The sequence below is a fragment of the Canis aureus genome, chromosome 16 (genome assembly GCF_053574225.1).
Source record: "Canis aureus isolate CA01 chromosome 16, VMU_Caureus_v.1.0, whole genome shotgun sequence".
Lineage (NCBI taxonomy): Eukaryota > Metazoa > Chordata > Mammalia > Carnivora > Canidae > Canis > Canis aureus.
In genome coordinates, this window is record NC_135626.1 from 62,492,374 (window position 1) to 62,520,290 (window position 27,917).

At 70.6% G+C, this 27,917-nt stretch overlaps 1 protein-coding gene across 4 annotated transcripts; it reads right to left on the minus strand.

Moving 5' to 3' along the window:
* Positions 1-224: 224 nt before the first annotated feature.
* AATK (apoptosis associated tyrosine kinase) lies at positions 225-27,712 on the minus strand. Of its 4 annotated transcripts, none has more exons than XM_077854557.1 (14): positions 27,553-27,712; positions 15,368-15,501; positions 12,602-12,749; positions 10,339-10,418; positions 9,801-9,919; positions 9,527-9,614; positions 8,782-8,915; positions 7,460-7,544; positions 7,263-7,384; positions 5,940-6,089; positions 2,907-5,505; positions 2,633-2,780; positions 1,817-2,020; positions 225-1,279 (listed from the first exon to the last, which is right to left on the minus strand). In XM_077854557.1, exons 1-14 carry the CDS (start codon positions 27,605-27,607, stop codon positions 1,239-1,241), a joined length of 4,107 nt encoding a protein of 1,368 aa, XP_077710683.1. In that variant the 5' UTR covers positions 27,608-27,712; the 3' UTR covers positions 225-1,238. The 4 variants fall into 4 exon arrangements, with proteins under 4 accessions (XP_077710683.1, XP_077710684.1, XP_077710686.1 ...); XM_077854558.1 differs by lacking the exon at positions 27,553-27,712 and adding an exon at positions 23,375-23,393; XM_077854560.1 differs by lacking the exons at positions 12,602-12,749; positions 27,553-27,712 and having other exon boundaries at positions 15,368-15,470.
* Between the last annotated feature and the right edge of the window lie 205 nt (positions 27,713-27,917).

The following is a 27,917-nucleotide window of genomic DNA, read 5'->3' on the forward strand; positions in this document are numbered from 1 at the left end:
GGGGAGGTGTGTGGGTCTCCCTCCTCGCAGGACAGGAAGAGGCAGCTGCAGTCCGGTCTCCCCCCTGCTCCGTGCAGACCTCCACCCGGGAACGGCGGGGGCCGCCCTCTCGCATCCCCCCACCCTGCCATGGTCAGGAAGGACGACCGTGCCCTCCTCGGCACCATCCAGGCCCCCTCCTGCCCAGGGCTTTAGATGCAAACCCCCAAAAGAAAACACACGTGTAGCATGAAGCCTTTTTTTTTCTTAGCTTGGTTTCTTTTAAAAAACAAACGTAAAAGGAACAAGAAAATCATTGCACCAGCATCCTAAGCCTCAAACTAATAAAAAACAAAAAACACAAACCCAAAACAAGTCCCCCACCCACACCCCCAAAGCAACAATAAACTTTACATCTCTTTGGCAACAATAACTTAAAATCATCCCGTATCCATTCGCTCAGACAACAGCAGTTACAAAAATATTCCCTGTGCTGCCCTACCCCCCACGCCCCTCCCAGCTCCACCCCTTTCTGCGCCTGCCAGGCAGGAGCCCCTGACACGGTGGAGGTGCAGCCCCCACTTCCCGTCGCAGCTGGGCCGGTGCGGGCAGTGCCCCGCAGGGGAGCTGGGTGCGGGGCCAGCCGCGGGCACCTCTAGAACAGGTGTGGCCGGGCAGCCCCCCCGGCCCCCACCCCGGGCCTCCAGCCGTGGACTCAGACCCTGGACCCAGATGGGAGCTGGCCCAGACCACGTAGGGAGGGAGCCCTGGGGTAGTGGAGTCGCCCAGGGAAAACACAGCCACAGACTCTGAGGTAAGGGTGGCGGGGGACACAGCCCGGGGGGCCTCTTCCTGCTGAGCAGACCCAGAACCCGGCAGAAGGGGCAAAGGGGGCAGAGAGACGCCGTCCCAGCAGGCCTGTGCCCGTTCTCCCCCCGGGCGAGGACACAGCGCCCTGTCTTCACCGCAGGAGCTGGCAGGCGGGCATGCAAGGCCCCCAGCCGGGAGCAGGTCCTCGGGCCGCAGAAGCCAAGCAGCCCGTTGTAACGCAGGGCGGGGGTGGCGGGGGCTGCTGGGGGCAGGGGCTGCTCGGGCCTGAGGCTCTGGGCACCCCCAGCCGCTCGCCACCAACCCGAGCGGCCAGAGTAGTCCTGCCCCGCTCCTCCAGAGCGCCGCGCGGGTGCCGGGGTGCTGGGGTGCCGGGGTGCTGGACGCCGACCACCGTCCTCGCCGCTGCCTGGAGCGGGACCAGCAGGGGCTCAAGCCTCCTCACAGCTGCCCCCAGCACCTGCCACCGGGCCTGGCCAACAGGAGGTGCCGCGTGAGCATTTGCAGACACACTGCAGACAGCGGTCCCCGAGAGTCGCCTGCCGGGGTCCCTTCCTGGGACCAGGTGACCCCTGGGGCTGCGGCCTGGCGCCTCCCCTGCAAGGGGCCTGCCCATGCGCCCGGTTGGGGCCGCACCGGGTCTCCTCCCACCGCGTCACCAGGCTCCAGACCCGACCCTCAGGCCCAGCAAAGCTCGGCCCTGCCCTCGCCCTCTTACGGGTGGGGAAACTGAGGCCCGGGCAGGAGCAGCCGGCCGCGGCACGAACCCCTCCTGGTGGCCGGCTGATCGCTCAGGGATCCTGCCCGGAGCCTCCAGGGAAGCCGCAGGGGCTGCCCAGGCCCCGGGGAGCTGAGGCCAGGGAGGGCCGCTCGAGGTCGCGCCGCATCTCCACCGGGCGGGCCCACCCCCGGGCGAGGTGGCACGGCGGCCGGACGCTCCGCGCCTCAGTTTCCCCGTCTGAAAACCGCGCTCGACCCGGAGACGAGAAATAACGAGCGCGGACCTCACCTCCCACGGGCCCGGCGTCCGAGTCCGAGACGTGCGTGATGGAGAAGCGCGACGCGGGCGCGGGCGACACGGTGAAGCGCGAGAACGGGCCGGGCGCCGCCGGCTTGGGGGGCGCGGCGGGCGGGGCGGCGGGCGGGGCGGCGGGCGGGGCGGCCTCCGGGACCGCGCCCCGCGGGAAGCCGTCTCCCCACGCCAGCCCGCCGCCTGCAAGCGGGCCGCACGTCACTGCCGTCGGGGACGTCACGGCCCCGCCCCGCCCCGCCCCGCCCCGCCCCGGACGCCCCGCCCCTCGGCCGGCCCGCCTCCCCCCCTCCACGCCGCGCCCGGCAGACCCTGCCCGGTACGCCCCGCCCCTCACCCGACAAACCCCGCCCCCGCCCGGCACGCCCCGCCCCTCGCCCGGCACGCCCCGCCCCTCTCCACGCCCCGCCCGGCAGACCCCGCCCCTCGCCCAGCAGACCCCGCCCCCGCCCGACACGCCCCGCCCCGCACGCCCCGCCCGGCACGCCCCGCCCCTCGCCCCACAGACCCCACCCCCGCCCGACACGCCCCGCCCACTCCCGGCAGGCCCCGCCCCTCGCCCAGCAGACCCCGCCCCCGCCCGGCACGCCCCGCCCCTCGCCCGGCACGCCCCGCCCCTCGCCCGGCACGCCCCGCCCCTCTCCACGCCCCGCCCGGCACGCCCCGCCCCTCGCCCAGCAGACCCCGCCCCCGCCCGACACGCCCCGCCCACTCCCGGCAGGCCCCACCCCTCCGCGCCCCGCCCCTCGCCCAGCAGACCCCGCCCCCGCCCGGCACGCCCCGCCCCCAGCTCACCCTCTTCTGCCGCGGAGCCGTCGGGGGCGGTGTCGGCCCGCGGAGGCCGGGCGGGGGCGCCGGGGGCGTGCGGGCTGCCCGCCGGGAAGGCGGGGGGCGACTCCTTGGCGCCGGGGAAGGGCTCCCCGAGCTCCCGAGTGGGGCTCTCCTGCAGGGTCAGAGCGGCACGGGGCTGCAGCGGCCGGCGGCGGGGGCGGGGCGTGCCGGGCGGGGGCGGGGCCGTGCCCACCCCCCCCAGCCCCGCCGCCCCGCAGAGCCCGGGGCGCCCGCCCACCTGGTCGAAGAGGTAGACGGTGACGTCGTCGAAGAAGGACACGGCTTTCTTCTTGCGCTCCAGGTCCTCGCAGAAGGCCTCGGACAGCAGGCTGGGCATCTTGAGCAGACTGCGCAGCTTGCGCGCGCCCTGGCTCTCGGCCACCACCACGGGCACCGGGGGCGCCTCCTCCTCGCTGTCCTCGCTGGGCTCCTGGATGCTGTAGCAGCGCAGCTCCTCGTCGGACTCGTCGCTGTCCTCGCTGTCCTCCTCCTCCTCCTCCGGCCGGCCCTCCGCGGCCGCGGGCAGTGCGGGCAAGGCCAAGCCGAGCGGGGTCCTGGGGGCGCCGGGGCCCCCCGTCCGTCCCTGCTGGGCCTCCTGGAGGTCAGGGCGGGGGCTCTCGGAGCTCAGCGGGACTGGGGTCAGCTGGAAAACCTTGGGGCGCCCGGGGCTGAGCCCTGGAGCCCAGGGAGGCTCCAGTCTGGGGCTCTCCGGGCAGGTGCTCTGCTCCGGAAACGCGTCCTCCGGCGGCAGCAGTCGCAGGGGCGGCACCTCCCTGGGGCCAGGGCCCTGTGTCCCCCCGGGCACCCCAGACTCAGGCGAGGGCTGTGCAGACTGCAGCCCAGGGCTCTCCAGATCCAGTTCTAGCCTGGAGGCCAGGGCACCTCCTCCCTTCTCCGGGGGGCCCGAACTGGCCTCGGGATCTGTGTCGAGGTCCGAAAAGTAGGCTGAGTCACGGTAGGGGTTCTTCTCCCCAAAGCCGCCGAGGGAGGTGGGGAGCTGAGTCTTGGGCCCGGGGCTCTCACCCTCGGAGACCAGCTCCCCAAAGGCCTCGGGCTCACACGGCTCGTGTGCCTCCTTGAGCACGAACTCCGGGGACTCATAGTTCTCCGTGTCATAGCCACTGTCCAGAGCTCGGGGCTGCCCGCCGGGAGTGCCAGTGACCGACGGGCTGAAGACCTCGCAGCCACCGCCATCGCTGGCAGAAGATGGGATATCCAGGGAGTCTACGGAGTCAGGGGTCCCCACCTGCTTCTGCAGGGAGCAGAAGGCCGGCGTCAAGTCCGGCTTCCCCGCAGGTGGGCCATCGCTGGACAAGTCCGTGAAGACGCCGGAAGTGGCCTCTGTTGTGTCCTCATCCTCTCTGACTGGCGCCTCCAGCCCAGGGGAACCAGTGCGGCTCTCTGGGCTCAGGGCTACCTCAGGGGCAGTCTCCCAGCTGCCAGCAGGCAGGGGCAAGGCAGGCAGGGTGGCGAGGGCACCAGCCTCCTCGGCAGGCAGCAGGGCTCCCTCTTGGGATGGGGCTGGGATGGAGGGAAGGGGTCGCTGAGCTCTGCTGGAGCCCTCGGCCTCCTCAGCAAGCCTGGGCTCTGTCTGGGGGCTGTCACCCCAGCCCACAGCCCCCTGTGTCCAGGACGAGGTCACCAGGCAGGTGGCAGGTGCCAGGCCCCCAGCAGGACACAGATGAGGGGGGCCAAGGCAGCGGCCTAGCTCCAGGCCAGAGGAGGCCCCCTGCGGCCTGAGGAGAGGCTCTCTGGCGTCCTCCAGGGCCAGGGGGCGTGCCAGCTCAGGGACAGCCTGTAGGGCGTGTTCTGCGCCCGGGCAACAGCCCATGCAGCCCCCCACACATCCCGGGGCCCAGGGGCCTGGTGCTCGGCTGCCACTGTTGTTATTGGCGGACACGTTGGAACTCCAGTGCCTGAGCTGGGCGGCCCTGCATGCCTCGGCCTCCCCCACCTCCTCCCCACCCGGGGACGGCCGAGCCCCAGAGCTTCCCGAGGGGGACGTGCCCAATGGGTCCTCCAAGAAGGGTGGGCAGAAGGCAGCCGCGCCCCAGTCGGTGTCCTCCTCCCCAGGCTGTGCCAACCCGAGGGTCCCTGGTGATGGCGAGCCCAGCGGGCAGGGCGGGTCTCGGGCATGGCTCCCCCGCCCATAGTAGTCACAGTGGCCCCAGGACCCCTCAGCGGGCGGCTCGTGGCCCAACAGCGGCTCCATGGCCAACGAGGCGGCAGTGCTGCCCTCTGAGTCATTGTCCTGGTCACCGGCGTCGGGGAGCAGGTCCGCAGCGAGGGGGCTGGGGGTGCAGCCGGCGCAGTCAGGCTCGTGGCCGGCGGCGGGTGTGGGCTCCTCCAGCCGGATGAAGTACTCGCTACCCAGTGAGGGGCTGTGCGCACTGAGCACGGGCACCACGCCGGGGGGCGCGCCGTCAGGGGCACAGAGCTCCAGGCGCGAGGCACGGCCGGGGCTCCCCGCACCCCCGGGCGGGGGGAATGCCTCGGCGCCGCGGCCCGCTTCCCACTTGTACTCGAAGTTGAGGCCGCGGCTGGTCTCGGTCACGGTCAGCACGTCATCCCCATCCGCGTGGAAGCCGTCGCCCGCGAACTGTTCCAGCAGCGGGAAGGACGAGGTGGCCGCGAGCTCGCCCGCGCCCCCCAGAGCCAGGCCGGCCAGCCCGGGGCCCCCGCCACCCCCACCCGGCCGCAGGGAGCGCCAGCGCTGCTCAAACTCCTCCTCCGCCTCAGTGGCGCCCTTGGCGCAGAGGTACGACAGCAGCAGGTGCACCTCCTCGGCCGTGGGCCGCTGCTCAGGTTGCAGCCAACAGAACTGCATCACCTCGTACCTGCGCAGAGGGAGGCCCAGGGCTCAGGCCCTGCCCGCGCGCCCGCCCACCTGCTGCCCGGGGGCACCGCCAGCCTGGACGCCAGTCCCCGCCGGGACGAGTGGAGCGGCCCTCTGCACCAAGGTCTGGGGCCTCTCCTCCTACCCAGAATCCCCCAAGGACAGGGAAGAGAGCCTCCAGCTCACTCCCAGACACCCCAACTCTCCCAAAGTGGTGGGCACAGGGCTCTCCCCTTAGTTCGCCCCCACCCTGGCCGCAGGTGCGTTTGTGTTTTGGGTAAAGAGACCACTTGGGCCGTGGGCACAGGACAGGGCCCAGAGGTCAGTGCTGGGCAGAGAGGGAGCTGGCGTGAGCTGGAAACCCAGGCCGTCAGACTCGGTCTCGCCCCTCCGGCTGGGGACGCTCCACCCAGCCTGGCATCCCAGGGTCCTCACCAGCGGTCAGACAGAGTCAGCTGCAGCTGGGGCTTGGGAAGCTTGAGCTGCTGCTCCCGGACAGCGTAAGCCAGCACCTGCCGGTCTGAGTGGTGCGGGTAGGGCTGCGCACCCAGCTCGAAGAGCTCCCAGATGGTCACGCCCAGGGACCTGCGGAGACGACGGCCCTCAGAGGGGGCTGGCGTGGCTGCCCGGGGTCTCAGAGCCTCGGCCACCACAGGGCAGCTCCTGTCATCCCGCCAGCATCCTACGGACGCCCCTCCCAAAGGGTAGCACGGTCCTTGGGTAAACTGGCAGGATGCGTGACCCGGCCAGGCCCAAGGCGGCGCCCAGGTCACCCAGGCAAATAAAAGCCACGCCGGCCTTTCCCCAAACCCAAGTCCATTCACTTGTCGATCTGTTCACTGCCGCGGTGAAGGCTGGACACTGCACCAGGGGTTGGAGCGACCCGGTGAGGCTCCTGGTGCTAGGGGCCCGGTGATGGCAGAGGGGGGTCTAGGTCCACAACACGCATGGGCCCAGGGAGTGGGCAGGGGCGGCCGCAGCCTCCAGGGCTGGGAAATGGCACCTGGGTTCCTTCCGTGGTCCTTCCCCCAGCTTCCAGGGCCAGGCTGACCCCAGAGACCCAGAGCATAAGGAACAGAGAAGTCGGGCGGCCCGAAGCAGAGCCACCCAGAGGTCCCCAGTCAGGATGGGCCGGCAGGGGACAGGGGTGCAGTGCTGATGCACTAGGGGAAACGCCCCGGGGTGCTCAGGAAGGGGGGGTGTCCATGGGTCCAGGCTCTGAGCACTCAATGGGAGCAGAGGGAGGCCAGACAGGCCCCGGGAGCTACAGGCTGGCGGGGTGCAAGGGAGAGGTGGAGAAGGAAGAGGGGACCACTGTGCCAGAGCCTCTGGCAGCTGCAGTCCCAGGTCTGCGTGCCCCTCTGTGCCCCGCCCGGTGCCGGGTGCTCAGGGAGGAGGGGGGCTCCAGACTACAGACAGGAGAGCCCGGCCTGCTCACAGACAGCGGGGGCCACGCTGAGGCCCCATCTCAGTCCCGGTGGCCTCCCCACCTGAACGTGTGCTCGGGCCTGGGGTCTGTGGGTGTCCGTGGATCTGGGAGGGGCAGGACCGTGGGCTACAGGTGGCCCAGCAGCCCCGCCAGCTCCCCGGGGGGCCATGGAGAGGTGAGGTGGGCAGATGAGCAGGTCATCCCACGTCTCTGCCCCCTGGAACCCGGCAGGCCCCGCGTCCTGGCCGGACACGCACCCACACACCAGGGCCTGGCGGCCTCGGGGTCTCCCTAGGCGTGTCCTCCAGCGCCGCCGGCCCCCCACTCACCACACGTTGCTGGCCTTGGTCTGGTCCACCACCAGCAGGTTGCAGTGAACCTCGTCCACCAGCTCGGGTGCGATCCAGCGCAGTGGCACCCACAGCTGGTCGGCGGTCACGAAGTAGTCCTCCTGCGGCGCAGGGGCGGCGTTACCCGGGGGCGCCGGGCGGCTGGCCCTGCCCCCCACGCGGCCCCGCGCTCTTACTCTGTATTTGCCGTGGGACAGGCCGTAGTCGCCGATCTTCACCGTCAGGTCAGCCGCAAGCAGGCAGTTCCTCAGGGCCAGGTCGCTAGAGGGCGGGAGGGTGTGGGTCAGCGGCAGGGCCCGTGGGGGGCAGCGGGGCCGCGGGGCGGGCCGCGTGTCCCCGAGGCCTTGTCGCTCACGAGCGGGTGGGAAGGGGCATCTGAGAGGCAGCCTGTCCCCCCAGCTGCCCCGAGCCCCCTCCCTGGCCCAGCACTGGGCGCCCCGGGGGCCCACGGGGACGGGCCGCACACGCTACACCACAGACAAGGAAAATGAGGCCCAGGGAGGGCGGGAGCACGCACGGGGGCCCGGACGGCCCTGCTGGAGCCCCTCCCTCCTGACCCCTGCTGTTGTCCTGGCTTCCGACCCCCTGCCCACTGAGCCACCCCTCGGGAGCCAGCCAGCCAGGGACACCGCAGGCTTTCTTCCCGCCCGCTCCACCCTCCCCCTCGGCAACCGGCACCCTGGGGTCTGAGCAGCCCAGGGCATCCGGGCCGGCCCTGCTCACACGGGGCTGGGCCCCTCCCGGCCCAGGACAGGGTAGGGGTAGGAGTGCCCCCCTGGAGCACGGCGGGCCCAGGGCTGCGGACCTCCCCCCAACCTGCTCGGGGGCCACAGGGTGTGGGGGGCATGGGCCCCTACGGCAAAGGTGGGGTCAGCGCACATCCACCGGGGGCCACAGACGGGCCCGCGCCTGTGGGGCGTGCGGGTGCTTGGGCCCCCTGGGTGGGCCCGGCGGGCAGGTCGGGAGGCTGGCAGCTGCCCTCTTCAACAAAATCACTGATGCTGGAGTTGCATGTGTCATCACTCAGCACCAGGATATTGTTGGGGAGGACGGCCCGTGCGGCGTCCGGGGCCGGTGGGCCGCTTGTCCATCGCCACTTCTTCTGGCACGTCCCCCTGGGCTGGGCACCCTGGTCCGTCTTTCTGACTTCCAGGGCCAGGGTGGGAAGCAGAACAGAGCCATCCCTCCCCCGGGGCCTAGGGATCCAGAGGCCAGCAAGGGCCAGTGTGGGGCCACCCCAGGGACGGTGGATGGGCTTTGGGCCCTGCCTGTGCTCGCCCGGGCCAGCCTGACGTCCTGCAGAAGCAGGTCCCCACCCCGCGCCCCGTCTGTCTGGTCTTCATTAAAGCACCATGGTCCCTAAAGGCTGAATAAAGATGGACCAGCTGAGCCTCACACAGCCCCAAGACGGGAACCCAGGGCCCCTCGGCGCGAGGGCAAGAGCCGCCCTGAGCCCCACGGGGACGCCCGGAGAGCCGGCACCCTGCCCCGCCCTCACCTGTGCACGTAGTTGTTGCGATGCAGGTGTAGGACCCCACAGGCCACCTCACAGGCCATGCGCTGCAGGGTCAGGGGGTCAGGCGCCATGGACTCTGCCACCCGGCAGCTCCGCAGATACCCCTTGAGGTCCCCCTGCCAAGAAAGGCGGCACCGTCATGCGCCGATCGGGGCGGGCACCCCGGCCAGCCCCCCAGGCGCCCCTCCCCCCCAGGGCCTGGTGGCCGCACAGCCATCCCACAGCCACGAGGTCTGCCCCAGTGGCCTGCTCGCGGGAGGACAACCCCACGGGTGGAGGGCCCGGGGCCACAGGAGCACGCCCCGTGTACCGCCCTGGGGCCCATGTGCTCGCCACCTCACTGCTGGCCCAGGGCAGACGACCCGAGCGTCAGCGGGCACAGCCTTGACCTGCGGACACCGCCCGGCTCCAGCAAGGGCCCAGCCGCTGGGGAAGCCGGAGGTCACAGCTACGGCCCAGAGTCGTCCAGAAACCAGACTGGCAGACGGGGCGGTGGGGGGGGGGGAGCCTGCAGCACGCCTGGAGCCACGGGGGACGAGGGCAGCCAAGGTCACGCCCTGGGAGGAGCATGGGCCACGTGAGGCCCAGGACGCAGAGGTGAGGGCTTGCAGGAAAGCGTCCTAACTGAGCGGGACAGGCGGCGGGGCCCAGACGCAGCGGGACGTGGTGGGCATGCGCCCCGGGCCCGCTCAGGGAGCAGGGGATGGAGGCGGGAGCGGCCACTCACCATGGGGCAGAACTCCATCACCAGCAGGTAGGGCGTCACCTCCGCGCACTGGGCCAGGCACTGGAGCAGGTTGCTGTGCTGCAGGGCCCTGCAGGAGCCAACAGGCTGCCCCCCTGACTCGAACTCAGGCCAGGAGGGGGCGGGCGGGCGGGGAGGGGGGCTGGCTCTGCAGGGGTAGGGGAGGAGCAGGGACAGCACAGAGCTTGCCTTTGTTCACAGGGCCCCGTGCCCGGCAGCCCCCGCCTGCCACCGCCCGGCCCCAGGTGCCACCCACCTGTAGGGCTGAGCCTCCTCCAGGAACTGCATCTGCTCCTGCACGCTGGCGCTCGCCTTCAGCTCCTTCACCACCACCTGGGTGCTGCTGATGCCCGAGTTCACCTCCCCGAGGAACACCTGTGGGGGCAGGCGTCACGGCGGCCCTGTCCTTCCTCGCTCCCCCCGAGCCCCGACCTGGAAGCCTTGCTTTACTCATCTGCAGAAGGGGCTCTGGGCCCCTCCTGGGGGAACCCTCCCGGCTGTAACATCCTCCCTTTCGTGCTCATCCCAAGGCCCCGGCTGTTCCGGCTCTCTCTGGGGGTCCGCAGGGAGGAAGTGGGGATCCCCAGGCTGGGGATAGGGGAGCAGCCAGGACCAAGACCCCGCGCCGCCCCCAACCCGGCGCTCCCAGGGCGCCTCCCAGCATCTGACACCAGGACTTGCCCGGAAGGGACGCCCCCGGGAGGGGGTCTCCATCCTGCCCCTGTGCCTGCCGGGCAGGAGACCGGCCCCCGGCGTCAGCGCGCGCCAGCCCGCCCCCGGGGTCAGCCACTCACCTTCCCGAACCAGCCGTGGCCAACCTCCTCCAGGTACAGGAGGCTGTGGCGGCCTAGGTCCGTGGACTTGAGCAGCTGCACTGTAACAGGGCAGGGGGCTCAGGAACCCCGGCTCGGGCTGTCAGCGCCCCCATCTGCCCTTCCCGGGGCTGCCCACTCAGCACCTGCCCTCAGCCCCCCAGCGCCGGGGCCACAGCTGGGGGGCTGCCATCAGGAGCAGGATGCCTGCTGCCCAGGAGAGCTGTGGACCTGCGAGCTGCATCCGGGCATCTTTCTGGGTGGGTCTGGGAAGGCTGGTCCCCAAACTACAGGGACAAGCCGCAAAGACAGCAGGGCCTGGAGCCAAGACCAGTGCGTGGGCAATGCCAGGCAGGCGGGATGGCCGGGGCCAAGCCCATGGGGAGGAGGGCCCTGGAGCCGCCCGTCCCCTCACCCCTGCCGCAGGCTGGCATTCCAGCACCAGGCACACCAAAGGCTCCTTTGTTGGGGGCTGCTTGGCACAGCCGTGCACGGAACACACTGGGCCCATTCTCCTGCAGCCTCGCTGGGTGAGGTCAGCAGGGAGGAAGGGTCAGCGGGGGCCCTGGAGGATGGGCCACGGCTGCCGAGCCCACTCACACCCTGTCCCCCGAGGGATTCCCCGAATTCTGCTCCCACGCCAACCGCCCTGAGGGCCCAGGGGACAGGGCTGGGCCGAGGATGCCAGGAGAGCCCCGGGGATGGGGGGCGGCTCCCAGGGAACACGGACCTTGACGCTAAGCAGAATTTAGGGTGGGGAGGGTCCCACTGGGGCTCGAGCCTCGGGGGTCCTCCCCCTGCACTGTCTTCCTCCATTTACAGTCTCAACAGGTGGCACCTGCTACTCGGGTTTTCAGCCTTGACCTCCGGGGGGGGCTGCCCCCCGACATCACCTCCCCAGACACGGGGTATCCTGCAGATCTGAGACATGGGCTATGGAAATGGAGAAAGCAAGCAATCGCTGCTCTCTCTGGTCTCTGCTCCCACCCTCAGGGACAGCCCCCCGAGCGGGGGGAGAAGCCACGTCTCAAAGATCCTTCGAGGTCCCAGACACTGTGTGCATGTGACAGGCCCGGGCTGGGGGTAGGTGACCCCTGGCTCCCCACCAGCCGCAGTGTCCAGGCCAGCACAGCTGAGAGAGCCCCGGGGCCATCCAGGAAGGCCAGGGGAGCGTCCTACAGCAGGGGGCCTACCCTCTGGAGTTTGCGGGGGGCACATGCCTCTGAGCCTCAGCCCTGGCTCCTGCCTAACCGGTGACCTCTCCTCCAGGAGACGCGGGCTGGAGGGTGGGCTGTGACACCCATGGAAACCCGGGCCCTAGGGCCGGCAGCTGGGGGCCCACAGGGTTGCTCTGAGGACTCAGCACCTTGGGGGTCCCCAGCCCTCAAAGAAGTCTGGGCTTCACAGTGGGCAGCCTCGTGGTCATGGGCCTGCCAAGGCCTGGAACAGAACAGGGATGGGCCTGCTCATCACCCCTCAGGGCCTGACACCCTTTCCTCGTGCCCCTGGAGGAGCGGAGGGTGGTGGGCACGGCCCTGCCTCGGAGCCCGCAGGGACTGAGGTCAAGCTGCCTCGGAGGTGGGGGTCAGCGCGGGACCTCCCCCTACAGACCCGGACACGACCAGTGGTGCCCACAGCACCAGCCTCAGGCAGATGGGTTTGAAGCCCAGCTTGGATGTTGACCTCTAACTTTTCCAGCCTGAACTCACATCTGTCCTGTGGGTGCTCGCCCTGGGGGGGACCCCAGGACGGGGAACTAACGGGACACAGGGCAAGGGGGCCACGGAAGAGGCCCTGCTGCTCCTGCCCCCACCCCAAGGCCTGAGTGAAAGGCCCATTCACGAGCCCGCCCACGGAGGGGCCCCGACAAGCCCCTCCTCCCTGAGTAGGTGGGCCCTGCCCACTGGGCACAATGGGGCCCATGTCCCTGCTGGCCTCAGGGGGTCGTGTGGGGGCAGCCATCCTGGGACAGCCGGGGAGCCCCTCCTCCCAGCACACGGTAGCCCATCGCAGGACCAGGCCCACAGCTTCCTCGCCCCTGTGGCCCGAGCTGCCCCTCTGCACAGCAGCCCCCGGGGGGCGGGCAGGAGGCTGACCCAAGCCTGTCCGCGGTGCCCCAGGTCCCACCAGAAGGGGGCACCTACCAGCCCTCTCCTGCCTCTCCCCTCCTGAGCCCAGAGGCCAGGCTGGACCCCGGAGTCACACGGGTGCGCACCACCCGGCCTCTCCGGGGGGGGCCACTCACCTGAGCGCCCCGGCTGCTTGGCCATGGGCAGGGAGACCTCGGTGAGTGGCAGGACGTACACGTCTGGCCCGTTCTGAGCCCCTGTCGCAGGGGACCCCTGTGCCGAGAAGCCCGCGGCGTACTCCTCCCCCTCGGCATTCTCAAACTCCTGCGGCGGTAGGTGGGCGCCCGCTGGCAGTGACTCCAGGGCTCCGGGGATGGGGGGCAGGGCAGGGGCAAGGGGTGCAGGCCAGGCTCGGCAAGCACCGAGCTCTCCGCTCCTTCTGGAGCCGGAGGTGGAGCAGGCTGGGGGCCTGACCAAGGTGGGGCACCTGCCAGCGCCCCCCACCTTCCCAGTCCTCGGGCAGGGAACTCCCCCACTCCCCCCAGCTGCCCGGGCACTAGGGGACCAGACAGCTTTGTTTTGTGTTGGCCGGAGGGGAGGGTGATTCTCCTCCCAGAGGCCTGGGGGGGGCCTCAAGCATGGGTGCCCGGAGCCCCAGGCCGGCTGCCCCTGCCCATCCGGTTGGTCAGCCCCCCAACCCTCTTTGCGCCCCCACTCCCCCCAGCAGCCTGTGATCCCAACTTCGAGGTCAGGGCTGGGGAGCAGGGACAGGGGCCCCGTCAGCCTGCCCACCCTGCCCCTTCCACAAGCTGCATTCCTGAGGGCCCGGAACAGGGAGCCCACCCCCCAGGCTGCAGGCCTAGGCCAGGCTCCCTGCCACCTTCTGCAGCCACCTGCCTGCGGGCCGCCCTGGACCTCGACCCAGGAGGGCCTTCCTCTGTTCCGGGGGCTCCTGAAGAGCCTGGCCCAGCCATGGCAGCCTGGGTGGGGAGCGGGGGGGCCCTACCTGGCCGGCCTGCTATTTGGAAATGCAGCTGCTGCACCTGTCGGTGGGGAAGCCCCTCCCCCGGGTCCAGAGCGCACTCCAGAGCAGAGCCAGAGGCTCAGGAATCCCCTCCTACAGAAACAAGAGCAGCTCCCACCCCTGGAGCCCACAAGCCCACTGCCCAGGTGGGTAGACTGAGGCCCAGAGCACAGCCCCTATGTGGGCAGGTGGCTGGACCGGCAGCCAGACGGCCTAGGTTCTTCCTTTGGCCCTTCGTGCCCCCGGGGACCCTCCTTCGTCCCCGAAGCCCACTGCAGGCAACCCCAGTCCTGGTACCGACCCAGAGAGGACAGAGCCTGGGAACAGCAGGAAGCATCCCCTGCGATGCCTCCCCTTCCCAGGGCCCATGAGCCCTCCCTGGGGGCCCTGGGGTACCCACTGCAGCCCCATCCACCCCCCAGCACGCCTGGCCCCAGCCCCCGGCCCATACCTGACGGTGCCGCCTGGCAGCCCGCCGGATGGTGCCAGCAGAGCAAGCGATCACGTAGGACAGCGTGAGTATCACTGCCCGGCCCCTGCTCCCAGCAAGCTCCACGGGGGTGCCCAGCCCCGGGCCCCCAGAGACCAGGCAAGAGTCCCCGTGCAGGCAGGCCCGCCCACCGAAGCGCACTGGGGCCGGAATGTTCTGGGCACCATGTTCCCCAGGAAGTGAGGAGGGCACGGGTGGGAGGGGCTGAGGCTGGCCTTTGTTTGGGGCCTTGTTCCCACCGTGCCCTGGGGAGGGGCTGACCTCTATGGGCCCCCCACCCCACCCCCACGGCCTCATGGCTCCAGGATCCTGCCCAGAGTGCTGCGAGGTGACGCAGGACAGGCAGACGGCCTCCCCAGGACCGGCCGAGGGAGCGCAGGCAGGGGCACGGACCCCGCAGCTGCCAGGGCACAGCCCGGCCACAGGGGCACTGGGGGACCCGGGAGGGCGGCTGGGTGAAAGGCACCTCCTCATCCTCGCCGGACAGGTGCACAGCCCCCCGCGGGGCCTCCTGCGCCACGGCCTACGTGGCAGGGGTGCTGTCTCTCTAAACGGGGGCGTCGCGGCTGCGGTGCGGGCCGCTTAGCGGGGACGTGCATGGCCGGTCCCCTCTTAAAGCCGCCAGGCCTGGGAACTGCCTCCAGCCCAGGCGGCCGGGGTAGGGGCCTCCGGTCAAGGTTCTGGGTGGTTCTGGGCGGGCAGCTCCTCCGCCTGGTCCTCCCTCCCCGAGCAGCTCCCCGGGGAGCCCCCGGCCACTCTCCGGGCCTCAGCGCTGACTCCGGCCCAGGCTCCCTGGAAGCGACCCTGGGGGCGGCCTTCGAGAGGCCAGGGCCGTGCGTCTGGCTGACGCTCCATGAACAGCAGCGCTGGCTACTGCCGCGCGGTCGCCCCGATCTCCGGCACCCAGCCCCTCCCTGTGGGGGCCCGGGGGCCCCAAGGACTGCGATTCCAGCTGGCCGGGGGGTCCTGGTGCGCGGGAAGCGTGTGCGGGCGGCTGTGGTTTCTCATTGCTGGGTCCCACGATCAGGGCTTGAGGGGCCGGGGGCACTTCCTCCCCGGGAAGCAAGGGGCCCCTGGGGAAGCGAGTCCCCTCCCACGGTGCTCGGGACCCCCACGGCCGCCCGCGAGGCCCCTCCTCACTGTCCCAGGGCGCCCAACCTGCGCACGGCGCTGAGGCCGGGCCCCGAGCCGGGATCCCACAGCACGGGGCCGGGCCCACACGGGGCACCCAAAGTGTGGGAGGTAGTGGGCGGGGGTCCCCAAAAGCCTGCAGGCCCCTCCCGTCGGTGGACCCCGGGAGGCTGTGGGGTCCCAGGTCTGCGTGGCCTGCAGGTGACCCCAGGAGGGAGGGAAGCCCACGCTGCGTGGGCACAAGAGGGCCCGGCCCTTGGGATCCCGTCCACCCGCCTCGGACCCCCCAGCCCTCACCTTGAACCCGATGCCGCCCTTCTTACAACACAGACAGGCCAGCATGAGGGCGATGACAGTGAAGAGCCCGGAGAAGGACACGGCCACCACAGCCAGGGAGGACGACCAGGAGAGCTCGCTGAGGGGGGCGCCGTCTGCCGAGGGAGAGGGGGTTATAGGGGCAGCTCGCCCGGCCCCACACCCCTGCCACCCCGGCCTCCCGGCCCCCTGCCCCCCGCCCCGGGCCCGCCACACCTGCCACCCACAGGCTCCGCAGGTGCACACACGGCCACCGCCGCCCGGACCCGCAGTTCCCGGAATGGCCACGGGGCGCCGCTCTGGCCTCAGTCCGAGGACGCGGAGCAGCGGCTGATGGGGCACTGACACGCCCGCCCATGAGACCCGGTCACCCGCCTGCCCTCCCGGCGCCGCCCCAAGGCCAGTCATCCTGCCCGAGCCGTGAGGATCCCAGAGGCGCCCGGAGCGAGGCACCCGCCAGGCTCTGCGGCGGGGTTGGAGCCGAGGCGGGGGGCGGGGGACCCCAGGGCCCCGGAGGGTGCACCGCGGGCCTCCTGCACCCGGCCTGGCGTCCCCAAGGCCCCCTGATGCTGCTTGTCCCGGGAGCAGCAGGGACCCCCAGGGCCGCACCCGGCCCACCTGGCGCCTCGGCCCTGAGCGTCACCAGGTGTGGGGACGTGGGTGCCGGGAGAGCGCCACTCCCCGGACACAGAGGATCGCCCCCACGGCCCCAAGACACAAGCAGGCACCCCGGCCTGCCCCCAACCTGTCACGCCGACCCCCCCTGCCCCCCGTGGCCGACCCCTCGAGACCCCGTCACCCGATGCAGCAGCCGGCCACACCAGGTGCGTCCGTGCGGGTCATCCCTGGTCTCGGCAAGGCCTTAGGGGACCCAAAGCCCCCGAGGTGACCCCGGGCCTGCTCCCCCACACAGGAGGGAACGGCGTCCCGGCGAGAGCGAGGAGCCTGAGGCGGCACAGCTGCCCTCCTGCGCCCACATGGGCACCCCGGGCCGCGGGCTGACGGGCTATCTGGGGGGCTGACTGGGGGGCTGCCCAGAGGCCACGGGAGCCCGAGGGCAAGCACCGGGCACCTGCCGGGTCCCTGGGCCCCACCCTCGCCCACGGGGCCAGGGGACTGGGGGGCAAGGGCGGCGGGGACAGCCGCGACCCGAGCCCAGGGGGCCCAAGGCAGAGACCTCCCAGTGCCTCCACAGCCCCGTCCACGCAGCGTCCCCTGGGAGGAGCCCCGGCCCCGCACCCGGGGAGCAGCCAGCGCCCTGGGGGTCACCCACGGGGGCCCGTGCGTCCCCGCTCCCCCCCACTGGGCAGGTCTTCTGGCCGCTGGCCCTTGAGGAGGGCAGTAGGCACGGTGGCCACGCACCCGGGACCGCACCCCCAGTGCTGCCCCCGGGACCCCGCGCCGAGGAGCCGTCCCGCCCAGTCACCCTCCCCCGTGTGCTCAGGGCCCCTTGCAGGATGCGAAGGGAGCTGCGTGCGGGTGCGGGAAGCAGGGGGCCCAGCGCAGAGCGGAACCGGCGCCGGCCCTCCCTGAGAGGGAGACGTGACCGCGTCTTCATCGGGAGGGGGTGGGACTGGCTGTCACACGTCCGGGTGGCCCCCACGCCCTCTCCAAGCCCCTGTCCCAGTCCTGTGACCCTGTGGGGGATGACGCTCCACACAGGGCCAGGGAGCAAAACAGAGCCGGGGAGGGCGTGGGCCGGAGCGGACCCCACGCGAGGACGTGGCCACCACGAAGCGCACACGGTGCCGCGGGAAGACGCGGGAGGCCAGGCGCAGAAGGAAAGGCCCAGGGCCAGGCCGGCGGCGGGAGCCAGGGAGGCACGTCACCAGGTTTCCACGCGGAGCACGACGCTGAGGCAACGAGCAGTGGAGGACCGGGCCCCGGGGACCTCGGTTCGAGCCCCGCGGCGGGCTCTCTGCTCCGAGGGGAGTCTGCTTCCCCCCTCCCTCTGCTTCCCCTGCTTGTATCACTCTCAAATAAATAAATAAAATCTTTTTAAGAAAAAATAAAAGCAATAGAGGAAATCAAATATATCGATGGATTTGCCTCCATAAACACGTATGTTCCACAAAAGCCCCAAATCAGGGACGCCCGGGAGGCTCAGCGGTGGAGCGTGTGCCGTTGGCTCAGGGCGTGACCCCAGGTCCTGGGATCGAGTCCCACATGGGGCTCCCCACAGGGAGCCGGCTTCTCCCTCTGCCTGTGTCTCTGCCTTTCTCTGTGTCTCTCATGAATAAATAAATAAAATCTAAAAAAAAAACACACTTGGCCTCATCCATAATCAAAACAGCGCAACCCAAAAGGCCACGTCCTCTTCCAGGCCTGGGGGGCGATCTCGGCCGCAGCCTGCGCTCCAGCCCTGCCGCCGGTCTCCCCGGCCTGCACCCGGCAGCATCAGGAAAGCGGGAAAGCCGTCCTCACGGCCCCCCTGGGGGACCGGCCCCCTCGTTGGCCAAGTGATCCCTCGTCTGGGAATTTAAACCATGAGCCTAACCCAGAGGGCACGGGAAGCCAGAACCGAGGCGAACCCAGGACTGAGCGCGTCACCACCGCAGACAGAAGAGATGTTCGTTGAGGTGATGTTTTTAGGACAAAAAGAGCCCGAACAGTCCACAAAAGAGGGAAGGATTAAAAAAAGAAAAAATCAGTACATCTGCAAAGGAAGCCTTACACAGCGAACCGAAGACGGCGTTCCCAAAGAGGAAAGCTCGCCGCCACGCTACGGAGACGCTGCGAGGCCACGAGGACACGTCGGGGCGCCAGGCGTCAGTCATGTCACGGTGGAGTCGGCCGGGACCCCCTCTCTTCGCCCCCCACTCCTCGCACACTCGCACGCGCTCCCTCCAAATAAAACCCCAAGAAAACCCAAACCTCGCAGAGTTCACTTCAGTTACACCTGCACTAAGTGGAACCCGAGGCGGGACCGCAATCGCTCATAAATCCAGGTCCCGGGGACGTCAAGGGACGAAGAAAGACCAAACCACCCCCAAGAAAGCCCTCAACGCGTGGACGGCACCTGTCGGGAGGCAAAGCAGCGGCCTCCGTTCCCGCCATCTGCGCCTCGTGGCCCCAACGAGCACGCAGCGCCTCCGGTCACACGTGCGTAAGCCACATCTCCGTCCCCGCGCTCGATGCCATCAGGAGCCCAGGGCCTCAGCATCACCCATCCATCCCCCGCCGGGAGCCACCTGCCGAGGGCAGCCAGGTGTCCCCGGGGACGCGACGGGGACCCAGAAGGAAGCGGGGAGACGGCACAGCAAGCCAGAGCTCAGCGGGCCCAGCTGGGCCGTGTCTGCAGCAGGCGGAGCCGCATCCTGGGCCATGGGGCAGACCCCCCAGGCCTCCCCGTCGGCCCCACCCCGCGGTCCCCACCTGGACCCTCCTCGCCACCCCCAGGTGGGCCCTTCCCTCGGGTGGACCCGTTCCCTGGACCCGTGCCCGCCCACCCACTCCCGGAACCGCACAGCCAGCTGCCCCTGCACCCCTGTCACCTCTCCCCACGGGTGACCCCACCCAGGCCCGGACGGCCACCAGCATAGCCAGGACCCTGCCAACTCCGGGGGTCTGGGGTGTCTAGGCCCTCCCTCCGCAGCACCAGAGCCATCTCCAAAAGCAGCGCCCACCAACGCCCCCTCCGGGCCGTCCACGCAGACCCCCTTGCCCACAGGTTGGCCCTTCCCCTCACTGTCCCTGCAGCCTGAGGGGACATGGCTGGGGGCCTGCGACACACAGCACTCCGGAACGACTTGGGCAGAGCGAGGGCAGAGCAGTCAAGCCCTCCAGCCCCGCGGCCCCGTGCCTCTGTTTCCCCAGCGTCCCCCAGGGCCACAGCCTGCTGTCCCACCCGGCAGCTGCTCTGAAGCATACGCGAGGCCTCTGACCCGCCAAGACGGTCACAAATCGTTTAATGAGAAGTGAGTGTGGCGAGGACGTGGAGAGCGGGAAGCCCGTCCCGGCCAGTGACCCCGAGGGAAAGTGGGGGCTCCTCTGGACATCGCCATGCACCACCCCCCCCAGTGTGGACCGTCTGCGGCAAACGGGGGTGGCGCCAGGGGCCGGGGGTGGGACGGGGCTGCAGGTGGCCCACTGTGTCTTTACTGGGTGAGGAGAATGTTCCGGAACTAGACGGGGTGGTTGCATGACATGTCAACCCACTAAGCGCTGGGCGTTGCTCTCTTTGACAGGTCACTCTGTTCTGTGCGTTTCACCTCAATTTTTTTTTAATTTTTATTTATTTATGATAGAGAGAGAGAGAGAGAGAGAGAGGCAGAGACACAAGCAGAGGGAGAAGCAGGCTCCATGCACCGGGAGCCCGACGTGGGACTCGATCCCGGGTCTCCAGGATCGCGCCCTGGGCCAAAGGCAGGCGCCAAACCGCTGCGCCACCCAGTGATCCCCGCGTTTCACCTCAATTTAAGAAAGTGTTCAGGGCGCACTGGCACGGCGGCCTGGCCCCCAGAGCTCCCAGCCCCCCGCCCCCCGCTGCTCACACCACGGGGAGCTCACTCCACGGGTCAGCCACCCGGCCTCGGGGCCTCGGGGCCTCAGGCTCCAGGGTGACCGCAGGGGACGTCTGCTGCCCCACGTCCCCCGAACCTCAGAGGCCACCTGATGAACGAGAGGGCAGAGCAGGGGCTGAGAGCGGGGCCCTAAGGCGTCTGTGAGCCGGAACGAACCTGCCCACACGCGTGGGCTCCGACACGCGGGCTCCGGACCCCCAACCCCAGCCTCCCACGGCAAAGCCACCCCCGCAGGACACATCCCCGCCCCACAGCTGGCACTGCACCCAGAACCATCACGGACCGCTGCCAGGCTCAGCTGACCAGAGCCAGGTGGGGGAAACTGAGGCACACCCTCCCCCCTCAGAACCGGGCTCTGGGCCGGGGTGCAGCCAGACCCGACCTCCACCCCCCAGCAGATGAGAGAGGCCCACGGGGCGTCCGGCTGGGGTGGCTGTGCCCCGCTGCCCCCACTCCAGAACCTTCCAAACCTCTCAGCCCCGAGGCCCGGTCGAGGGCACCACCCGCCGCATGAGGACAGAGGGCACAGGAGGCGCTGAGAGGGCAGGGGGTGTGCGGGGAGCGGGCGACAGGGAGGGCACACCCCGAAGACGGAGGGTGGGGCTGAGAGGCCAAGGCCCGGCCTCCTCCAACACAGGGAAGCACGCGTGTCCCAGGCCCGGGTGCCAGCGTGCCCCGCCCCCACCCCGGTGACCACGCCGCTCAGCAGCCCCGGGGTGCTGCCCCCGCAGGGTGCACAGGGCGCACTGGGGCCAAGGGGCTCACCCAGGAGGACCCCTTCCCGGACCCCGGGCCCCTGACCCGCCAAGGGTGGCCTGGCAGCTGGCATGCGGTGCGCCCCCTTCCTGCCGTCCGTGTGGGTCACCGCTGAGGCCCCACACGGAGCCTACGGGGGGCACCCTCGGGCCCTGGCTCCCCAGGGGCAGGACAGCACCAAGGGGGCCTGGGGGAGGGGAACACACCCACTCGCACTCACACATGTTCACGCTCCCACTCGCACACACCTGCGCACGTTTCCACAGCACGGACAGACGCTCGGGGGCGTAGGCCTGGTGGTCTGGGGGGGCCCGGCCGGGACCAGCTGAGCAGCCGCCCTGGCCCTGCCCCGCATCAGGCCAGCTTGTCACAAACACGGGGACAGAAGGAAGTTCCGCAATCTCCACACTGTCCAGTGACACGTGAGAAGGCCCAGGCCAGGGTGCCACCGCCGACCCCACAGAGCCCCCCACACAGCGTGGGGCCCACCCGCATGGCCGGTCCCGGGGTGGGGGGCCTGGGGGGTGGGAGTGACAACGGGGAGCACGGGGGCTGCCTCTACCTTCCACACGGTCTCCCCTGCACGGACGGCCCCCCCACGGGCCCCCAGCCTCGCCCACCTGGCCCTCCGAGGCACACGCGCCCACGGCCCCCACGCCCCCCACGCCCCCTGGCCTGTGGGAGACACCTCGGGAAGACAGGCCTGTTTGTTCACCCGGGGACCCTGCCTTGACACACGCTGGGCACCAGGTCCCGGGGCAGCTGAGCCGGACGGAGGAGTCCATCTCCAGCACGGCTGGGGCGGGGGACGCGGGGGACAGCAGCTTGGTAGACAGAGGCCCAGGGCCACCAGGCTCGGACGCCCCGCCGCCCTTGGCTCCACGTCTCTGCCTGGACACCATGCAGGGCACTATTGGGGGGCGGCCGGCTGGGGGCGGGGGCAGTGGGGGCACTGCCGGGCCAGCTGCGGCCTTCGCCAGGGGCAGGAGCACGCCCGTGGGCCTGGGAAAGGAGCCCAGACCCCGCAGGCCCGGAGCAGGCCCCGCCAGGGGACAGGACAGCCCCCTCCCAGGCTACGCAGCTTTGAGCAGGATCGTTCCTCCAGGCGTCCCCGTGGCGGCCAGGAGCTGCGGCTTGGGGGTGCCAGCCTGCCACCAGCAGGGCTCAGGCACGTCCCCAGGATGAACTAGGCGGCCCAAATGCCCCACAACCAGCTTTGTGGGAAAAAGGAAAAAGGAAAAAGGAAAGGGGGGAGGTCTCCATGGGCGGCGTTTGCCAGCTCCTGGGGCGCAGCCTCCACTGCAGCCCGACGGCCACCAGCGCCACGTCACCGAGCGCAGGGTCGGGAAGGATGGGCGGCTGGCGCCAGCACACTCCGCGGCCACACAGCACCGGGAGAGCAAATGTGAGCCACGACACACGCGTGGGACCGAGGCTCCGGGTTCCAGGGTACAGACGTGCCACCCCAAAAGGACGGGGGAGGAGAGGCCCAGAGGGGCATCACGGAAGGAACCGCCACACGGGCGACGCCGCGGGGGAAGGGGGACGGCATCTGCGCCCCAGCACGGCCACCGCGGGAGGGCAGACGCGGGCCCCAGGAGGGGCTGCCCACGGCGGCCACCGCCGCTGCCCCGGGGCCCGAGCTGCTCCTGCCGTTCTCGGAGCAAGGCCCCACGAGCCAGCCAATCAGGGGACACGAGGAAGGCCCCGTGTCACACGATTTGCTGCTATGACGTGACCTCGTGAGGCGACCCTGTACATGCACGCGAGGTGCGGGGGGAGAAGGGAGGGGGACCGGCAGGCTCGTGGGCTTGGTCCTGGGGGACGAAGGCGGGGACAGCTGCACATGCCCAGAGGCCAGTAAACGCCGGAGCGCACCCTGTAAAGGGAGGAGTCCTCTGCAGGGTGGGTTGCGTCACGTGACACAGTTAGAGACCTGGGGGACAGAAGGCGACGGCAGTCCACCGTGGGGCCGGGGAACGCACAGCGCCGTGTCACCAGGGAACACGGCCAGCGGCGCGAGCCAGGACGCCTCGGGCAGGCCCACCGGCGCGGGCCGCGTGAGTCTGAGCAAGAGCAGCCGGGCGCACTGGGAACTGCCTCCCATGGGGTCGAATCCCGCCTTCCTGGGGGGGGTCTCCCCAGGGGCTCGCTCAGCACAGCCCCCACCTGCCACCACCCCCGCGGCTCCATGGCCCCAGGCGTACGGCCTCCACAGCAGTCACCGCGGGGCCTGCAGGTGAACCTGCCCGGTGCCCCCAGCCGGGGCCCCAAGCCGGCAGGGCCCCCCAGGACTGGCTGCAGGGCCTGCAGGGCTGCTGCAATCGGAACCCCAGGGCCCCTGTGCCAAATCACGAAGGATCGGAGAGTGACGGGAGCAGGGGTGAAGCCCCGTGGGGCCTCCCCAGGCCGGGCCCCCTGCGAGGACTCCTCAGATGTAGGACGGGGTCCTCGGCCCTGGGCCGCTGCAGGGGAGGCCTGGGCAGAGTCTGGGGCCAGCTCCCGCCTCCCTGCTGCTGGCCCGGCTCACGGGGACCCCACCGCCTCACCCCCATGCCATGACAGGTGAGTGGCCCTGAGGTGGGACCAGCAGGGCACCAGCCCTGCCCGTTCCTGTCCTGCCACTTCCTCCGCCAGGGCCCAGCCCTCGTGACGACAAGCCGCCGCCCCGGGCACCGCGTCCTCCCAGGAACCCCCCACCCCGCCGTACCCGGCTCAGGCGGTGCTCCCATGTGCTCCGGCTGGCGGTCCCACCCAGGGTGGCCTCGGGAGACCCCCACCCCGCTCAGGGCACCAGGCGCCCGGCCCCAGGGCTCGGCGGCCGCGGCCCACACAGGCCGCCTGGGAACTGGCTCGGCCGCGGCCCTGCCCCGGCTTCCTCTGCCGCTTCCTCTGCCGGGGCGGGGAGGCAAGGCCGCGTCCTGCTGGCGCCCGGTCCTGCACGAGGGGCGGGCGGTGGACGCGCAGGTCCCCAGGCCGCTGCACCTGCCTCCCTCCCTTTCTTCTGAAGCCTCCCCCGGGTGGGCACGGGCGCCGCGTCTACAGGGCACCGCAGGCCGCGGAGGGCGGGGGCGGCTGGGAGCCCCGGGGGCCGCCTGAGCGAGTCAGGAGCCCAAGTGCCTACCACAGGGTGGCGGGGAAGGCCACACTCAAAAGCCAGGGGCACCACTGCGCCTAGTTCAAGGTCACCGAAGGCTGGGGAGCCGGTCAGGCCTCGGAGGGACTGGGGTCCAGCCCCAGTGCGGGCCCTGCCCCATGGACTCTCCCACGGCGGGTGGGGGGATGGGCAGCCAGAGGGTCAAGAGGCCACACACGGGGCCACCTCGCCCAGGAGACACCCTCCGCCCCCAAGGAGGTAACGACATATTTTATTTTATTTATTTTTTATTTTTTAATTTTTTAAAGATTTTATTTATTCATGATAGAGAGAGGCAGAGACACAGGCAGAGGGAGAAGCAGGCTCCATGCAGGGAGCCCGACGCAGGACCTGATCCCAAGACCTCAGGATCAGGCCCTGGCTGAAGGCAGACGCGAAACCGCTGAGCCACTCAGGGATCCCCGGTAACCACATATTTTAAACAACGGGTTCTGCCCCAGGTGTACGCACCAGGCACCTGTGTGTGCTCAGCTGTGTGAAGAGCACGTGTGCAGGTGTGCACACGCCGGGGTCACCCCTATGCATGTGTGCACGTGAGAGGTGCCGGTGTGTGTGAGCACGTGTTTACAGTGTCCATGAGAGGCGTACAAACATTTACTAACATTTCTGGGGACATGTGTGTGCACGTGTGTGTGCATGCGTGTGAGCGTACCTGCTGGTGTGGGAGCAGGGCCCCGGGGGGAGAAAGGCAGAGGCTGGCTCCCTGGAGAAGGTGCCCGAAGCAAAGCCCCCCGCGGCCCCCACCCGGGGGCCGCCCTTCCCGGGCGCGAGGAAGGGTGGCGGCGCCGGCCGCAGGGTGGGTCCCTGGCGCCCCAGCCAGGCCGCAGAGCAGAGGCCACCAGGTTCGAGAACTGCGGCCGCTGTGCACTTGCCGCCAGGGAGAGGGCTCCCCGCCTGCCCCCCAGTGCCCCCCAGGCAGGCCTCTCCCCGGAGGGAACATGAGGTGAGCACCCAGGCAGGACGGGAGCCAAGGGGCTGGGGGAAGGGGCAGGGGCGCCGGGTCTGCGCAGTGTCCCTGACCTCCAGGTCCCCCAGCCGGTCAGCCGGCACCCTACGGGCCGGGGACTCGCTGTGTTCGGTGGGTCAGGGACCCGCAGCAGCTCCAGCGAGGCCTGGACCTGCCAGCCACTGACCGAGGCCCCCCCAGGCCCCACCCGCCCAGTCTCCTGCCTTGGGACCCCCCAGTCCCCCAGGGCCATCCCGTCCCAACTGCTCCCGACCCAGCATGTGGCACCCCCGGCACCCCTCAGGCCTTGTCCAGCCGGTCTCCCCAGGGTGAGGGGTCACCTGCGCCAAGCCGAGTCTCGGGAGCTTGAGGGATCAGCCCAAGGCCACACAGCCCCGAGGGCATGAGGAAATCCCCCACAGCCACCCACACCGTGGGAGAAAGCACTGGACCCCACAAGTGGCAGCCCACCCCGAGAGCACGCGTGCAGGCCTGCCCCCTCACGCACCCCAGTCCCGCCCACACATGAGAGCTGGTGGCGGCCCCGCAGGGCGCTGGTTTGGGCAAGGGCTCCCCAGCCCCGGGCCCCCCTGGAACCCGTACTCACAGCCTGAGCCTCAAGCTCAGTCCCCTTCTCAACACAACTGCCACCGTCCCTGCTGCACCCCCCGCGGCAACCTCCAGGGAATCCCAGGAAGCACACGTGGCCTGCGGGTGACTTGGTGAAGGTGCGGCCTGGGCCCGGCCTCCCCGTCCACCCTGGAGGGGGAGCCACAGGGACAGACTCCCAGGTGGCCGAGGGCGCGGGTGTTCCCTGCCCCCTGGGCTTGCTGGCCCGAGCAAGGCGCCCCAGCCCTCCACACACAAGCAGCCCTCAGAAGGAACCCCCCTCCACTCTGGGGACAGAGGAACGCCACGGAGCCACCGTGGGCTCACCGCCACCCCCTCCAAACAGCATCTTTGTTCACGGAGCGCCAAGCTTCCCCAGCACTCCACCGCACGAGGGCCGGGGGCGGGGGCGGGGGGGGGGACAGGCCCTGCTGTCCCATTTTTACCGATGAGAAGACAGCGCCAGAGACACTCCACGGGGCCGGGCATCTAGCGGGAGGCCAGGGGGCCCTGCCTCGCCCACGTGGGGGCCGGCACGGAGCCCTGCACCCCAGCCATCACCCACTGCCGCCATCCAGGGCTGCCGAGGGGACCTCCCCCTGCCCTCCTGAAGACAACTTTCCCTGTACGTCGTTAAACTGACACGTTATAATTACGACGATCGCAGCTGTTTACGCAAACACTTGCAAGCCCCGCAAAGCTCTGGTCCTCGGAAGTGGGGGCAGGGTCTAGTGCCAGGACACACCGAGCGTAGGGACGTGGCGGCCGAACCCCACACAGGGCAGCTCGGGCGCCACAGAGCGGGGAGAGGCGGGGGAGGGCAGGGGAGGGGGTGGTGATCCCAGGGCCAGTCCTGGCACATGTGCCCACGCATCCCCGACCCTGCCGGCAGCTCCACGGCCGCAGTCCTGGGGTCGGCCCCCCACCTCCCGGCCCGCAGGCTGCGGGGACCAGTGGCCGGAGCCGCCCGGAGGGCTGTGCCTAGGCTGGCGGGGCCTGGGGTTGCTGCCACCCAGACGCTGGGCCGTCCGCGGGTGACATCGAGCTCCCGAGCCCTGGGGGCCGATGGCCTGGGAAGGCTTTGCTGAGGGATTGACACCCACACCCTAAACCCAGCAGACAGACCTCACGTCAGCTCCCTTCCCCCAGGAGCAGATGCCTTCAGATGGGGCTGTGCCCAGGGGACGCCGCGCATGGCCGCACACGCCGGCCCGGCTCCAGGCGGGAGACCCAGGAGAGCCTGTCACATGTGCCTGGCTTTGTTTTGGCTGCACTGGCCTGTGCCCGAGCTCCAGTGACATGTGGGTGGGACTCCGGCCCCTGGGCCAGGGCTCCAGGGCAGGGATTTCTCTCCCACTCGGACCAAGGAGGGCTGGAGCTGGTGACATAGAGGCAAGGAAGCCTACCCCCTCCCGGGGACGGACGCGGGCCTCCTGCTGTCCCAGGCCCCGTGCCCCCTGCGCCCCCCGCGGTACCCACCCCTCCAGGATGCCAGCAGCCATGAGTAAACAGGCGGCCGGTGCCAGCTGCCCGGCAAGGTGAGAGCCCGGGCCCCGGGGCCTCGCAGCCAGCTACGCTGTACCCCCCAGGCCGGCCACCTGGACCTCCCCCGGCCGTGCAGGGGGCCTGGGCACCACGGGGCTCCACCTCCCGAGCCTCTGCCCGGTGGGCTCTGTCCTGCGGGAGGCCGCTGCTCCCAGCTCCCGGTGCAGGCTGCTGGGCCGCCGGGCAGGGCTCCCCGGAACCGGCTCTGGGCAGCAAGAGAGGCTCCCACGGTGAGACCACGGACGGGCAAGGGGCCACGGAGGCCTGGGCCCCAAAGGTGACACTCCCACCCTCCCAGGGGACCCTCGCCCCTGGCCACCTCCTCCCCTGGACACCTGGGCCCGATGCGGGCCCTCCTGCCCCAGTTACCTGTGCCCGAGGCATCCCCAGAGACGCCGCCGGCCCTCCGCGCCCACCCCTGCCAGGTGCCAGCCCCGCGGCCTGCCCGCCTGCCCGCCGCCGGGGCCCTCCCGCCAGCAGCTCCTTCTGCGGCTGGGCTCAGGGTGCCCAAAGGGTTAATTTCCATGCAAAAGAGGAAACCGCGGCTCAGGAAGGCACCATGTCCGCAGTGGGGGGCTGGGGGCGCAGCCGGTCGGCGGCAGCAGGGCCAGGGACTCCCCGCCGGACTCACCGGGGTCGAAGTGCGAGCTGAAGGCGAAGCTGGGGTTGAAGAAGGACGACGACATGGCCAGGGCCGGCGGCGCGGGCACCCCGGCTGGCGCTCGCTCAGGACGCCCGGGGCCCCGGCCCGCGCCGCGCCATCGCCGGGCCGCGCAGGTGCGGAGCGCGCCCTGCCCGCCGCCCCCGAGCGCCCCCGAGCGCCCCGCAGCGCCCCCCGAGCGCCCCCCGAGCGCCCCCCGAGCGCCCACCGCCGCAGCCGCAGCCGCAGGAGCGGGCCCGGGCGGGCGGGGCGGGCGGGGCGCGGACGAGGAGGCTCGGCGGCGCCGCGGGGCTGGGGCTGGTGCAGTCCGAAAACACTGGCGGGAGCGCGCGCGG